The sequence below is a fragment of the Triticum urartu genome, chromosome 1A (assembly GCF_056163025.1).
Source record: "Triticum urartu cultivar PI428250 chromosome 1A, HENAU_Tu73, whole genome shotgun sequence".
Classification (NCBI taxonomy): Eukaryota; Viridiplantae; Streptophyta; class Magnoliopsida; order Poales; family Poaceae; genus Triticum; species Triticum urartu.
The window spans coordinates 5,846,534-5,863,643 of record NC_141873.1 but is presented as its reverse complement, the minus strand read 5'-3'; the positions used below and the strand labels follow the sequence as shown (position 1 = coordinate 5,863,643).

Sequence of the window (17,110 nt, the reverse complement as noted above, 5' to 3'; positions counted from 1 at the left end):
TGGTGTTTGCGTTGAGCATAGACATGATTGGATCATGTCTATCGCGATACGGTTATTCATTTAAGGAGAATAATGGTTACTCTGTTTATTTGAATAATACCTTCAATGGTCTTGCACCTAAAATGAATGGTTTATTGAATCTCGATCGTAGTGATACACATGTTCATGCCAAAAGAGATAAGATAGTAATGATAGTACCACCTACTTGTGGCACTGCCACTTAAGTCATATCGGTATAAAACGCATGAAGAAGCTCCATGTTGATGGATCTTTGGGCTCACTCGTTTTTGAAAAGTTTGAGACATGCGAACCATGTTTATTGGTGTATATGCATGAAGAAACTCCATGCAAATGGACCATTTGGACTCACTTGATTTTGAATCACTTGAGACATGCAAATCATACCACATGGGCAAGATGACTGAAAGCCTCGGTTTCAGTAAAATGGAACTAGAAAGCAACTTGTTGGAAGTAATACATTTTAATGTGTGCAGTCCAATGAGTGCTGAGGCGTGTAGTGGATATCGTTATGTTCTTACTTCACAGATGATTTGAGTAGATGTTGAGTATATTTACTTGATGAATCACGAGTCTGAATTATTGAAAGGTTCAAGTAATTTCAGGGTGAAGTTGAAAGATCGTCGTGACAAGAGGATAAAAGATCTATGATATGATCATAGAGATGAATATCTTAATTATGAGTTTGGCACAGAATTAAGACATTGTGGAAATTGTTTCACAACTAATACAGCCTGGAACACCATAGTGTGATGGTGTGTCCGAACATCATAACTGCACCCTATTGGATATGATGCATACCATGATGTCTCTTATCGAATTACCACGATAGTTTATGGGTTAGGAATTAGAGACAACCACATTCACTTTAAATAGGGCACCACGTAATTCCGATGAGATGACACCGTATGAACTATGGTTTAGAGAAACCTAAGCTGTCATTTCTTAAAAGTTTGGGGCTGCGACGCTTATGTGAAAAAAGTTTCAGACTGATAAGCTCGAACCCAAAGCGGATAAATGCATCTTCATAGGACACCCAAAACAGTTGGGTATACCTCCTGTCTCAGATCCGAAAGCAATAAGGGATTGTTTCTAGAATCGGGTCCTTTCTCGAGGAAAAGTTTCTCTCGAAAGAATTGAGTGGGAGGATGGTGGAGGCTTGATGAGGTTATTGAACCGTCTCTTCAACTAGTGTGTGGCAGGGCACAGGGAGTTGTTCCTGTGGCACCTACACCAACTGAAGTGGAAGCTTATGATAGTGATCATGAAACTTCGGATCAAGTCACTACCAAACCTCATAGGATGACAAGGATCTGTACTGCTTCAGAGTGGTACGTAATCCTGTCTTGGAAGTCATGTTTCTAGACAACAATGAACCTACGAGCTATGGAGAAGCGATGGTGGGCCCGGATTCCGATAGATGGCTCGAGGCCATAAAATCCGAGAGAGGATCCATGTATGAAAACAAAGTGTAGACTTTGGCAGAACGGCTCGATGGTCGAAAGGCTGTTGAGTGTAGATGGATTTTAAAAGGAAGACGGACAATGATGGTAAATGTCACCATTAAGAAAGCTCGACTTGTCATTAAGATGTTTTCCGACAAGTTCAAGGAGTTGACTACGATGAGACTTTCTCACTCGTAGCGATGCTAAGAGTCTGTTGGAATTATATTAGCGACTACTACATTATTTATGAAATCTTGCAGATAGGATGTCAAAACATTGTTTCCTCGACGATTTTCTTGAGGAAAGGTTGTATGTGATACAACCGGATGGTTTTGTCAATCCTGAAAGATGCTAATAAATATGCAAAGCCCCAGCAATCCTTCTGAGGACTGGAGTAAGCATCTCGGAGTTGGAATGTATGCTTTGATGAGATGATCAAAGATTTTGGGTGTATACAAAGTTTATGAGAAACTTGTATTTCCAAAGAAGTGAGTGGGAGCACTATAGAATTTCTGATGAGTATATGTTGTTAACATATTGTTGATCGGAAATGATGTAGAATTTCTGGAAAGCATGCAGAGTTATTTGATAAGTGTTTTTCAATGGAAAGCCTGGATTAAGCTACTTGAACATTGAGCATCAAGATCTATAAGGATAGATCAAAACGCTTAATGGTACTTTCAAATGAGCACATACCTTGACATGATCTTGAAGGTGTTCAAGATGGATCAGTCAAAGAAGGAGTTCTTGCCTGAGTTGTAAGGTATGAAGTTAAGACTTAAAGCTCGACCACGGCAGAATAGAGAGAAAGGACGAAGGTCGTCCCCTATGCTTAAGACATAGGCTCTACAGTATGCTATGCTGTGTACCGCACCTGAAGTGTGCCTTGCCATGAGTCAGTCAAGGGGTATAAGAGTGATCCAAGAATGGATCACAGGACAGCGGTCAAAGTTATCCTTAGTAACTAGTGGACTAAGGAATTTTCTCAATTATGGAGGTGGTAAAAGAGTTCGTCATAAAGGGTTACGCCGATGCAAGCTTTGACACTAATCCATATTATTCTGAGTAGTAAACTAGATTCGTATAGTAGAACAGTTATTTGGAATAGCTCCAAACGTAGCGTGGTAGTTGCATCTACAACATGACATAGAAATTTGCGAAGTACATACGGATCTGAATGTTGCAGACCCGTTGACTATAACCTCTCTCACAAGCATAACATGATCAAACCCAGAACTCATTGAGTGTTAATCACATGGTAATGTGAACTAGATTATTGACTCTAGTAAACTCTTGGGTATTAGTCACATGGGGATGTGACCTTGAGTGTTAGTCACATAGCGATGTGAACTGGATTATTGACTCTAGTGCAAGTGGGAGACTGTTGGAAATATGCCCTAGAGGCAATAATAAATTGATTATTATTATATTTCCTTGTTCATGATAATCGTTTATTATCCATGCTAGAATTGTATTGATAGGAAACTCAGATACATGTGTGGATACTTAGACAACACCATGTCCCTAGTAAGCCTCTAGTTGACTAGCTCGTTGATCAATAGATGGTCACGGTTTCCTGACCATGGACATTGGATGTCGTTGATAACGGGATCACATCATTAGGAGAATGATGTGATGGACAAGACCCAATCCTAAGCCTAGCACAAGATCATGTAGTTCGTATGCTAAAGCTTTTCTAATGTCAAGTATCATTTCCTTAGACCATGAGATTGTGCAACTCCCGGATACCGTAGGAATGCTTTGGGTGTGCCAAACGTCACAACGTAACTGGGTGTCTATAAAGGTACACTACGGGTATCTCTGAAAGTGTCTGTTGGGTTGGCACGAATCGAGACTGGGATTTGTCACTCCGTGTGACGGAGAGGTATCTCTGGGCCCACTCGGTAGGACATCATCATAATGTGCACAATGTGACCAAGGAGTTGATCACGGGATGATGTGTTACGGAATGAGTAAAGAGACTTGCCGGTAACGAGATTGAACAAGGTATCGGGATACCGACGATCGAATCTCGGGCAAGTATCGTACCGATAGACAAAGGGAATTGTATACGGGATTGATTAAGTCCTTGACATCGTGGTTCATCCGATGAGATCATCGTGGAACATGTGGGAGCCAACATGGGTATCCAGATCCCGCTGTTGGTTATTGACCGGAGAACGTCTCGGTCATGTCTGCATGTCTCCCGAACCCGTAGGGTCTACACACTTAAGGTTCGATGATGCTAGGGTTATAAAGGAAGTTTGTATGTGGTTACCGAATGTTGTTCGGAGTCCCGGATGAGATCCCGGACGTCACGAGGAGTTCCGGAATGGTCCGGAGGTAAAGATTTATATATGGGAAGTCCTGTTTTGGTCACCGGAAAAGTTTCGGGGTTTATCGGTAACGTACCGGGACCACCGGGAGGGTCCCGGGGGTCCACCAAGTGGGGCCACCAGCCCCGGAGGGCTTCATGGGCCAAGTGTGGAAGGGGACCAGCCCCAGATGGGCTGGTGCGCCCCCCCACAAGGGCCCAAGGCGCAAGGGAGAGGAGAAGGGGGCAAACCCTAGGGCAGATGGGCCCTAAGGCCCATCCTGGTGCGCCTCCCTCTCCCCCTCCCCCTTGGCCGCCCCCCTTAGATGGGATCTAGGCTGGCCGCCACCCCTAGGGGTGGAAACCCTAAAGGGGGCTCAGCCCCTCCCCTTCCCCTATATATAGTTGAGGTTTGGGCTGCTCATAACACGCGATTTGATCTCTCTCGTTGGTGCAGCCCTACCTCTCTTTCTCCTCATATCTCGTGGTGCTTGGCGAAGCCCTGTAGGATTGCCACGCTCCTCCACCACCACCACGCCGTTGTGCTGCTGCTGGATGGAGTCTTCCTCAACCTCTCCTTCTCTCCTTGCTGGATCAAGGCATGGGAGACGTCACCGGGCTGTACGTGTGTTGAACGCGGAGGTGCCGTCCGTTCGGCACTAGGATCTCCGGTGATTTGGATCACGACGAGTATGACTCCTTCAACCCCGTTCTCTTGAACGCTTCCGCATAGCGATCTACAAGGGTATGTAGATGCACTCTCCTTCCCCTCGTTGCTGGTTTCTCCATAGATAGATCTTGGTGACACGTAGGAAAATTTTGAATTTCTGCTACATAACCCAACAGGACCAAGATGCAATGTCCTATCTATTGGGACAGCAGGTGCGTCGCGCCTCTCTCTCTCTCTGCAACGCTTCATCGGTCTTGCTTTTTTCGAAGAGGGGGACTCCCCGGCCTCTGCATCAGAACGATGCATACGGCCAACTTTAATATAAAGCTAATAAGTTCAACAAAGGTTTTAAAGTGATAAAGAAAGAAAAAAGCAAAGCTCACACAGAGCCTATAAAGAAGTAACCATAGCGCCACAACCGGCCGGCATAAACAAGATAAGGAAACTAATTGACTATCCTATTACTTGACCGCCATCCAAATCAGTTGAAAATATCCCGTGCTACCATCTCCCACCGGATAGATCCAGTAACCAAACGCTCACTGGCCTCCGTCGGAGTGAGTGGCGACCACATATGGATCAATGCAGTGGCTCGGAAGATAACCTGCAAAAAATGAAAGTTTGTTGTTCTGTTAAAAACCAAGTCATTTCTGCAGTTCCAGACTGTCCACAATAAAGCACGTACTCCTACGCGAATGCACCTTCATCGGTCTTGCTGTGCAGTGCATCGCAGCCTCTCGGCGCGGATGCACCTATCATGATCCATGATGTTGTCCTGCCCTGCACCGAGGGTCCTCTCAACCCTGACGATGACGCGCAGCACAGCGTTGTCCGGTGCGTTGATGGGGACGCCCTCGGCTTCGATGAACCGTGGCGCCTGCCTCAGCTTTTTTCCTTGTCGAGGATGTTAATGGCAGAGGCGCCACTTCGGCGGGTTGGCATTCTTGAAAATGGTAGAGGGGCTATACATTGCGCTTGTCGTGCCTCCGTGTGTCGAGCGCCGCCTAGGCTTATGCCCAAACATTGGTGGCTGAAAACCGATAAGGTAGTGTCGGGAAACGATGGCGTGTTCGGATAACTCCATCAATGAAAAACTTAGCAAAGAAGGAAGCACGAGCTAGCACGACGCGTGCGCGCACACTCCTTACCCGCGGGTGTGTTTGATATACTCGTATGCCAAATAAAGAAAACAGTTCATACCAAAGAATCGTGTGTAGTGTCACGCGTTGGCACACACGAGTTGACTGTATGAACCGTGTGTGTAACTTTTCAAATCATCACACACGAGTATTCACACATCGTGTGCGATTCTCCAAGCCATCGCAAACTTTTTGTGCTTGTAAATCGTTTATGGTGACACACAAACCATATGCGTTATGAACATGTTCGCATACGCAAAATTATACTCCTTCCGTCTCAAAATAAGTGTTTCAACCTTAGTACAACTTTACACTAAAGTTAGTACAAAGTTAAGACACTTATTTTAGGATGGAGGGAGTAGTTAGCAGTGTGCCAACTATTATACACGGTCTTCATCACCTAATCGTCCCCGATGGATGGGCCAATGCACACATTTCATTTTCTGGCACACAAGTATACTTTGTTACCGTTTGCGATTTTTGTAGTGTACACAGTTTGGTCGATTGGTGTGTGATATATATGTCGCATTATGACCTTCCTGCAGTAGTGAGGGGTCCAATCATATGGTCTTTGCTGCTGTGAGCCATGCCTTCATTAATTTGACTTACTATCATCACCTAGCTCGTGTCACAAGTACACGTGCTGGGAATGGCTTAAGTGCATGGTGAAAACCAATAGTTTGATAAACTAGGAACCATGGTGATAATCAACATCAAAACCAATTTGGAGTTTGACGAAATAAATGAAATAAGGGACAGTCGTTGACCATTAAGTAACATACTATGTTTTATTTACTGAACCCAGATGGGAATACAATTCTTTTTGTCAACCAACACAACCACTTGGTCCACCATAGTTGAACATATAACCCCTCTTATAATCAAGAACTAAATCATTTGCTCTATAACAATCTAGCCTATCAACTAACTTGACCATTGGAACGCCAAACGGGCTATAAGAATGACCATTTTGATTATAATACCGAATGTGCTTGAAGTACGCAGATTTCTTATTGTCATGGTCGTAATGATCGGGGAAGTGGCCACTACCCATTGGAGGACCGTGTGCATTCTTCAGGTAATTCACGAATCCAGTCAAGGCTTGTATCCGTGGTGTTCCAGGGCAAAGCTTCTCTGGAAAATGTCCCAATAATGATGGTTTTTCTAAATCATGACGGTACACCACCCAATCTTCGGAATTTGGATCCTGTAGTCAACGAAAGATTGATGACAGCCTTGAACAATAAATTTCATACACAAGAAGATTAGAGAACAAGTTGTTATTAGCAAGAATCTTGGGTGACGTACAATTTCCCAGATTCTAATTAGTGTTCCATATTTTCATAATAAAATAACAATGGATGTTACTTACTAACCATGTGAATTTATGCCAAACTAATTTTCACTCTCATAAAATCTATCTTTGTTAATTTTAATCCTCTATTCTTAAATAGTAGCAATCCACTACCTATTTTTCTATTCAGGCAGCCACGCTACATCAACAAGTCACAAAAGTTAGTTATAAGTTAACTTTTCTTTCTCTACGTGCAGCAATACCACACCAACAAGTCATGCATGTTCGTCTTAAATTATATATTTTTATATGTGCTTTCTTTTTCTATCCATACAGTCCTACCACACCATCAGGTCATGCATGCTCCTCATAAATTATTGTTTCGTATTAATTTTTTGTTGTCATGAATGGATTATGTGTTGGACACTATGAGGATACCTAGGTAGTTCATGTTTCACATTTTTTATAGAAAAATGGCATTGTGCTAGTTGCAATCCAACTCTTTTCTCTTTTGTAGTTGCTCTTATAGCATGCATGTACGTGTTTAATATGATGAGGTTCCTGCAACAATGCGCGGGTATCATCTAGTTATAGTAGAAATAGTGGCACATCTGGGAGATTATATAGCTTTAGTAATCTCCAGAATGGGACAAATGGTGCACCTGGTTGAGGCTAAGCCTAACATAGTAGTCTTGTTTTCCATACATTGATGGAGGAACAATGGCTTGTCCAGGTACCAGATTAGCTCCACTTGCAGAAACATATCCTGGGCACTGCAAGTTGTAGCACCCCCTTGATTTCAAGTCCTTCTGAGGAATAAAAACGGGATACATGTATTATTATGGATGTGAAGAGACTTGTAGTTAGTCCAATAATGCCTCTAACTCCTAAAAAATACCCAAAAATTATATGTGCACCACAATAATATAAAACTTGTTAAAATGGCATTGATTATACTTACAGTCCAATATGTAAAGAAGCGGATATCTTTGTTATGGTATAAAGAGGGGGAAATCTGCAAGAAAAACTTGATTATTGAATAGTAGTTTATTCAAAAGCATTTGACTTTACCAGAATGGGTGATATGTTTGTACGTGAAATCCAGCTTCAATTAAGTTGTAGTTTCCTCCATCTTGACAATAGATCTGTATGGATGCTCCTGATTCTTGAGAGTTTTCTTGATTTGGCGAAGCCCATATACTCATCTCAGCTCGAAGGCCATAGAATTGTCCTGGCTTTGTGTGCCACATTGCATACTAGTGACAGAAAATTATAGCTCAAGTTAGTAAACACCTAGAAAAATGTATAGATAACGACATAATAAACAAGTGAGGCTATGTGTTCTTGGCCTTGATATAAGGTTCACCTACCATACATTTACAATGGGGAATTTTTCATGCTCCTTTGTATTTAGTCTAGATTTTTTTTCGCAGGCATTTTTTGAGTATATCATACTGAATTTAGCTTACTCCGTAGGATGAGGTGTCATTCCAACGAATTATACCTTTTTTGGTGATGCATCCGATGCTCTAGTTCATGTGCATTGTCGATGGTGTTACTCAGGTTCTTAGGCTCAGAACATCTTCTCTCATCCTTGTGGCAGGCGCAAAACAAGATTTGATTCTCTCTCTGATAGGTGTGAAGCTTATTTCTAGTAGATTTCTCCAATAGAGGGTGTCTTCAATGCCTTTCTGGATCTATTATTCTCAATATATTGGTAGCATGTTTTGTATGTAATGACCGTTGCTTTCGTGGTATATAGGTCATCAACCTTAGTTCATTTAGCTGTACGTCTTTTTATCTGGTTTTTATGTACCACATTGTCTCTGACCATTGACCATACTTTAGCTTGACGAACTATGATTTAAGTGCATTACTAATGAATGTAGATTTCTATCGTTTTCTCTTTGTGGTTTATAAATATGTGATGCTTATATTAAAAATACCTTGAATTTTCCTTTTATATTTGGGAGAATATCATACGGAAACCAATATTCAATGAAAACTTCGTGAAAACCATATTTTAAAGTTTCAAAAAAATATGAAAAAATGTGGGATGTTAAGAAGGTGATGTTTTATTGCTACACAAAATTTCAAGTTGAAAAACATTACGAGATGTGAGCTATGAAAAGGACAAATTCAGCCCTGAATAGTGACATTATTATTCGTCACTATTCAAAGCTGATATTTTCTTTTTCATAGCTCACATCTCCTAATGTGTTTCAACTTGAAATTTTGTGTGGCAATAAAACATCATCCTCTTAACATCGCACATTTTTTTCAATTTTTTTAAACTTCAAAACATCTTTTTCTCGTGGCTTTCACTGGTTTCCATCGAATGTTGGTTTCTGTATGATATTTCCCCTTTATATTTATCACATGTCACTGTGACATACAATGTGATGTTTTTTGTGATCAATACTCACCAAAAGATCAACAAAACATCGCAAATCTAACACATGAAAAAGTAAAGAGATGTATAGAGAGACGGTGAGAGCAAGTGTGTGTACATGAGAAATAATGCCGCTTCCTTCATTCTTGATATTAGCTCTCCATGAAAAATCGAAAGATTTAGGTCTTAAAAGAGTGGTGTTCTGCAGAGGGAAATGTTAGTTCGTGACAGGTTAGCAGGTATAATCGATGTACAAAGTCCTTGAAAGATATAAGTATTTGTTTCTAGTTCCACATACGTATCCTATATTTTAGTTGGGCATATAAGTAACATAGTAGTTATGAATGATTACAACCAAAGGTAATTACCAAGATTAAGTGGTCAAGTATATAGAACAATGGGATGAATACATAAACCAATTGATAAGAGTTGTATCTGTCAAAAGCTAAAAGGAAAATATTGGTTACCTCCTCATCCATCGCGAGATTGCCATCTACATCTATCGAATCAACCAAGGTGAGTTGGCAAGTTCTAAACAAAAAGCATAGTAAGATCGGTATGACAACATAATCTCCTCCCATTTGTATGGGTAACTGTGTTCCTATGAACGAAACTGTAACTATGTGATTCCTTACATACATGTATGTTCTTTAGAGAACACAACTTATATAGAAGCGAGCCACATTAATTTTTTTGGAAAGCGTTAGATAGCATTGTATTGCTGATGCACTCAACAAGTAATGAGTGATGATCCGGTGCACAAATCATTCTAGAGATGGGTATAAATTAATTATTCAATCAATGTTCACTAAATATGGACTTGGTTTACATCCAAATAATGATTGCTTGATGGCCTATTTTTTATATGGATATAGATCAATTTATGCATCAATAATCATTAATGATGGACTTGATTTACATCCGAAGAAAGGAAGTATGATGATCTATATTTTTCTTATATGAAAAAATGGTATTGTGTCGATGTTCCTTTAAATGTGGACCTAATTTACATCTAATGAATGTATGATTTATGAACTGTCTTTGTTTGGATACAAATAGACTTTTCTTCAAATTTAATCTCATAATAGACTTGATTAACACTTTCTCGATTTAATCCATATATCAGTTAAGTTAAAGGGAGTTTCCCTATTGATTGCAGGGAAATTGGGCTAATGTCAATATTAAAACACCTACAAACATGGGACTGTTGACTTACCTGGCTACAAACATGTACTATATGTACCCCGTTGACAATACCCATTTTTTGGAATGACCAACAAAACTCATCATTTGCCATTCATTGCCTACAATCTACAACCATGATACATTTCCAACGTATATATTTTTTTGGTTGTTTTATGTCATATTTATATCAAATTAGCATAGTTTTTCACCTATTTTAATCATTTTATATTATTGTTTCTGAACTAACGCATTAATCCAGTGCACAATGTCAGTTGTTTTCTGGTGATTTTTGGACTTTTCATGAAAATCAATTTTATCAGGCTCAAGAAATCCCGAAACATTCAAGGAATGTTTTGGGTCCAGAAGCTTCTGGGGGCACCGGCATAGGCCAAGGGGCCACACAAGGGCCCACAGGTCCTAAGGGGTGTGTTCCCCTGCTGTGAGAGCCCACTAAGCCTCCGATTTACAGCCTCTTAGTCCTTGTGCCTTTATATACCTCTTAAACCCTTCGGGAATTTATCACATTTTTCCGCCCCATCATGCCACAGTTTCTTCACGATCCAATCAGGAGGCCATTTTGGGTACTCCATCCAAGGGGGACATCTTCACGGTGGCCAATCTACATCTACTTGATGGCCACAATGATCACCCATTAGTAGTTTCCTTTGGACTATGGATTCGTAGGTGTAGCTAGTTGGTTTTCTCTCCCATGTTTCTCAATAGAAATATCACGTAAGCTGTCCTACATGATCGTGATCCATCTGATTTAATCCTTGCGATGTGTTCGTCGGGATATGATGAACTTTCACTTTATATATGATCGTATCTATCCATGAAATCTATTGAGATCTATTTGGTTTCTACTTTGCATAACTCTTATTCATAAATGCTCTCCGATCTATTCTTCTTTCTCTAGCAAAGTTGGGGGTTTGATCTTCTAGAGAGGAAGCGTGTATGGTAGCTGGGTTCAATCTTGCAAGTAATTTGCTGCAGTGACAAAAAGTAGAAAAAGGCTTGCATTGCTTTATCGTCCCTCGAGGGCTCGTGTCTTTCCATTTAGATGATAACAAGTAACAACCCAGGTCGTAGGCGTGGGCGTTCTAGTACTAACATAAGGTCGTACGCATTCCAGCGCTGTACTTCCCTTCTCTGTTCCTTCCGCGCCGCCGCTCCTCGATGCACCGGTGTTCCGCCGTCGGCAAGCTTCTGCTACGCAACTACCTCCACGCCGGTGCCATCCACCCACCCTGTTCTCTTCCTCTGCAGCTCCTTCCTCATTGTTTTTTTAATTTCATGTCTTGCAGTGTTAGTCCATGGCGGTTGCAGCAGCCCCTGCGCCGTAGGCGTCCATCGCCGACTGTCTTCCTCCTGCATCCACCTCGATGCCTTGTAGCTATATCACGCGTACCTTCCTTAACCGAAGTTGAAACTTCCGCGTTAAGGATTCATTGTCTGCCTCCCGTGATAATGGTGATGATGGTAATTAATTTCAGGGGAGATGATGGCGATTAATGTTGGGGAACGTAGCAGAAATTAAAAAATTTCCTACGTATCACCAAGATCTATCTATGGAGAAACCAGCAACGAGGGGAAGGAGAGTGCATCTACATACCTTGTAGATCGCTAAGCGGAAGCGTTCAAGAGAACGGGGTTGAAGGAGTCGTACTCGTCGTGATCCAAATCACCGGAGATCCTAGTGCCGAACGGACGGCACCTCCGCGTTCAACACACGTACAGCCCGGTGACGTCTCCCATGCCTTGATCCAGCAAGGAGAGAGGGAGAGGTTGAGGAAGACTCCATCCAGCAGTAGCACAACGGCGTGGTGGTGGTGGAGGAGCGTGGCAATCCTGCAGGGCTTCGCCAAGCACCACGGGAGAGGAGAAGGACTTGGGAGAGGGGGAGGGCTGCGCCAGAACATTGGTGTGGCTGCCCTCCCACCCCCCACATATATATAGGGGCAAGGGAGAGGGGGGGCGCAGCCTTGGCCCTTCCTCCAAGGAAGGGTGCGGCCAGGGAGGAGTCCATCCTCCCCAAGGCACCTAGGAGGTGCCTTCCCCCTTTAAGACTCTTCATTTCCCTTATCTCTTGGCGCATGGGCCTCTTGGGGCTAGTGCCCTTGGCCCATATAGGCCAAGGCGCACACCCCTACAGCCCATGTGGCCCCCCGGGGCAGGTGGACCCCCTTAGTGGACCCCCGGAACCCCTTCGGTGGTCCCGGTACAATACCGATAAAACCCGAAACTTTTCCGGTGACCAAAACAGGACTTCCTATATATAAATCTTTACCTCCGGACCATTCCAGAACTCCTCGTGACGCCCGGGATCTCATCCGGGACTCCGAACAACATTCGGTTACCACATACAAACTTCCTTTATAACCCTAGCGTCATCGAACCTTAAGTGTGTAGACCCTACGGGTTCGGGAACCATGCAGACATGACCGAGATGTTCTCCGGTCAATAACCAATAGCGGGATCTGGATACCCATGTTGGCTCCCACATGCTCCACGATGATCTCATCGGATGAACCACGATGTCAAGGACTTTAATCAATCCCGTATACAATTCCCTTTGTCCATCGGTACGATACTTGCCCGATATTCGATTGTCGGTATCCCGATACCTTGTTCAATCTCGTTACCGGCAAGTCTCTTTACTCGTTCCGTAACACATCATCCCGTGATCAACTCCTTGATCACATTGTGCACATTATGATGATGTCCTACCGAGTGGGCCCACAGATACCTCTCCGTCACACGGAGTGACAAATCCCAGTCTCGATTCGTGCCAACCCAACAGACACTTTCGGAGATACCCGTAGTGCACCTTTATAGTCACCCAGTTACGTTGTGACGTTTGGCACCCAAAGTATTCCTACGGTATCCGGGAGTTGCACAATCTCATGGTCTAAGAAAATGATACTTGACATTAGAAAAGCTTTAGCATACGAACTAAACGATCTTTGTGCTAGGCTTAGGATTGGGTCTTGTCCATCACATGATTCTCCTAATGATGTGATCTCGTTATCAACGACATCCAATGTCCATGGTCAGGAAACCGTAACCATCTATTGATCAACGAGCTAGTCAACTAGAGGCTTACTAGGGACATGGTGTTGTCTATGTATCCACACATGTATCTGAGTTTCCTATCAATACAATTCTAGCATGGATAATAAACGATTATCATGAACAAGGAAATATAATAATAACCAATTTATTATTGCCTCTAGGGCATATTTCCAACAGTCTCCCACTTGCACTAGAGTCAATAATCCAGTTCACATCGCTATGTGACTAACACTCAAGGTCACATCCTCATGTGACTAATACCCAAAGAGTTTACTAGAGTCAATAATCTAGTTCACATTACCATGTGATTAACACTCGATGAGTTCTGGGTTTGATCATGTTATGCTTGTGAGAGATGTAATAGTCAACGGGTCTGAATCTTTCAGATCCGTATGTACTTCGCAAATTTCTGTGTCATCTTGTAGATGCAACTACTACGCTACATTTGGAGCTATTCCAAATAACTGTTCTACTTGGAGCTATTCTAAATTGTTGCTCCATTATACGTATCCGGTATCTCTACTCAGAGCTATCCGGATAGGTGTTAAGCTTGCATCGACGTAACTCTTTACGTCGAACTCTTTATCACCTCCATAACCGAGAAACATATCCTTATTCCTCTAAGGATAATTTTGACCGCTATCTGGTGATCTACTCTTAAATCACCTTTGTACCCTCTAGCCAGACATGTGGCAAGGCACACATCAAGTGCGGTACACAGCATAGCATACTATGGAGCCTATGTCTAAGCATTGGGGACGACCTTCGTCCTTTCTCTCTGTTCTGCCGTGGTCGAGCTTTAAGTCTTAACTTCGTACCTAACAACTCAGGCAAGAACTTCCTTCTTTGACTGATCCATCTTGAACACCTTCAAGATCATGTCAAGGTGTGTGCTCATTTGAAAGTACCATTAAGCATTTTGATCTATCCTTATAGATCTTGATGCTCAATGTTAAAGTAGCCTAATCCAGGTTTTCCATTGAAAAACACTTTTCAAATAACCCTATATGCTTTCCAGAAATTCTACATCATTTCTGATCAATAATATGTCAACAACATATACTCATCAGAAATTCTATAGTGCCCCCACTTACTTCTTTGGAAATACAAGTTTCTCATAAACTTTGTATAAACCCAAAAGCTTTGATCATCTCATCAAAGCGTACATTCCAACTCCGAGATGCTTACTCCAGTCCTTAGAAGGATTGCTGGAGCTTTGCATATTTGTTAGCATTTTTCAGGATTGACAAAACCTTCTAGTTGTATCTCATACAACCTTTCCTCAAGAAGATCGTCGAGGAAACAATGGTTTTTGACATCCTATCTGCAAGATTTCATAAATAATGCAGTAACTGCTAACATAATTCCAACAGACTTTTAGCATCGCTACGTGTGAGAAAGTCTCACCGTAGTCAACTCCTTGAACTTGTCGGAAAACATCTTAACGACAAGTCGAGCTTTCTTAATGGTGATACTTACCATCATTATCCGTCTTCCTTTTAAAATCCATATGTACCTAACAGCCTTACGACCATCAAGTAGTTCTTCCAAAGTCTACACTTTGTTTTCATATATGGATCCTCTCTCGGATTATATGGCCTCGAGCCATTTATCGAAATTCGGGCCCACCATCGCTTCTCCATAGCTCGTAGGTTTATTGTTGTTTAGCAACATAACTTCCAAGACAGGATTACGTACCATTCTGAAGTAGCACGCATCCTTGTCATCCCACGAGGTTTGGTAGTGACTTGATCTGAAGTTTCATGATCACTATCATAAGCTTCCACTTCAATTGGTGTAGGTGCCACAGGAACAACTCCCTGTGTCCTGCCACACACTAGTTGAAGAGACGGTTCAATAACCTCATCAAGTCTCCACCATCCTCCCACTCAATTCTTTCGAGAGAAACCTTTCCTCGAGAAAGGACCCGATTCTAGAAACAATCCCTTATTGCTTTCGGATCTGATACAGGAGGTATACCCAACTGTTTTGGGTGTTCTATGAAGATGCATTTATCCGCTTTGGGTTCGAGCTTATCAGTCTGAAACTTTTTTCACATAAGCGTCGCAGCCCCAAACTTTTAAGAAATGACAGCTTAGGTTTCTCTAAACCATAGTTCATACGGTGTCATCTCATCGAAATTACGTGGTGCCCTATTTAAAGTGAATGTGGTTGTCTCTAATGCCTAACCCATAAACTATCGTGGTAATTCGATAAGAGACATCATGGTATGCATCATATCTAATAGGGTGCAGTTATGATGTTCGGACACACCATCACACTATGGTGTTCCAGGCTGTATTAGTTGTGAAACAATTTCCACAATGTCTTAATTCTGTGCCAAACTCGTAATTCAGATATTCATCTCTATGATCATATCATAGATATTTTATCCTCTTGTCACGACGATCTTTCAACTTCACCCTGAAATTACTTGAACCTTTCAATAATTCAGACTCGTGATTCATCAAGTAAATATACTCAACATCTACTCAAATCATCTATGAAGTAAGAACATAACGATATCCACTACACACCTCAGCACTCATTGGACTGCACACATCAAAATGTATTACTTCCAACAAGTTGCTTTCTAGTTCCATTTTACTGAAAACGAGGCTTTCAGTCATCTTGCCCATGTGGTATGATTTGCATGTCTCAAGTGATTCAAAATCAAGTGAGTCCAAACGATTCATCTGTATAGAGTTTCTTCATGCATATCTACCAACAAACATGGTTCGCATGTCTCAATCCTTTCAAAAACGAGTGAGCCCAAAGATCCATCAACATGGAGCTTCTTCATGCGTTTTATACCGATATGACTTACATGGCAGTGCCACAAGTAGATGGTACTATCATTACTATCTTATATCTTTTGGCATGAACATGTGTATCACTGCGATCGAGATTCAATAAACCATTCATTTTAGGTGCAAGACCATTGAAGGTATTATTCAAATAAACAGAGTAACTATTATTCTCTTTAAATGAATAACCGTATTGCGATAGTCATAATCCAATCATGTCTATGCTCAATGCAAACACGAAATAACAATTATTTAGGTTTAACACCAATCTCGATGGTAGAGGGAGCGTGTGATGGTTGATTGGAAACACTTCCAACACATATCGTCAGCTCACCTTTGGCTAGTCTCCGTTTATCCCGTAGCTTTTATTTTGAGTTACTAACACTTAGCAACCGAACCGGTATCTAATACCCTGGTGCTACTAGGAGTACTAGTAAAGTACACATCAACACAATGTATATCCAATATACTTCTATCGACTTTGTCAGCCTTCTAATCTACCAAGTATCTAGGTTAATTCTGCTCCAGTGGCTGTTCCCCTTATTACAGAAGCACTTAGTCTCGGGTTTGGGTTCAACCTTGGGTTTCTTCACTAGAGCAGCAGCTGAATTGCCGTTTCATGAAGTATCCCTTCTTGCCCTTGCCCTTCTTGAAACTAGTGGTTTCACCAACCATCAACAATTGATGCTCCTTCTTGATTTCTACTTTTGTGGTGTCAAACATCGCGAATATCTCAAGGATCATCATATATGTCCCTGATATATTATAGTTCAT

At 41.8% G+C, this 17,110-nt stretch overlaps 1 protein-coding gene across 1 annotated transcript; it reads right to left on the bottom strand.

The window, feature by feature from the left end:
- Positions 1-6,392: 6,392 nt before the first annotated feature.
- On the bottom strand, positions 6,393-9,867 carry LOC125541622 (protein neprosin-like). The gene is made up of 6 exons (XM_048705138.2): positions 9,740-9,867; positions 9,391-9,474; positions 7,975-8,136; positions 7,842-7,895; positions 7,543-7,689; positions 6,393-6,793 (listed from the first exon to the last, which is right to left on the bottom strand). The coding sequence occupies exons 1-6, from the start codon at positions 9,851-9,853 to the stop codon at positions 6,413-6,415; spliced, it is 942 nt and encodes a 313-aa protein (XP_048561095.2). The 5' UTR covers positions 9,854-9,867; the 3' UTR covers positions 6,393-6,412.
- Positions 9,868-17,110: the final 7,243 nt, after the last annotated feature.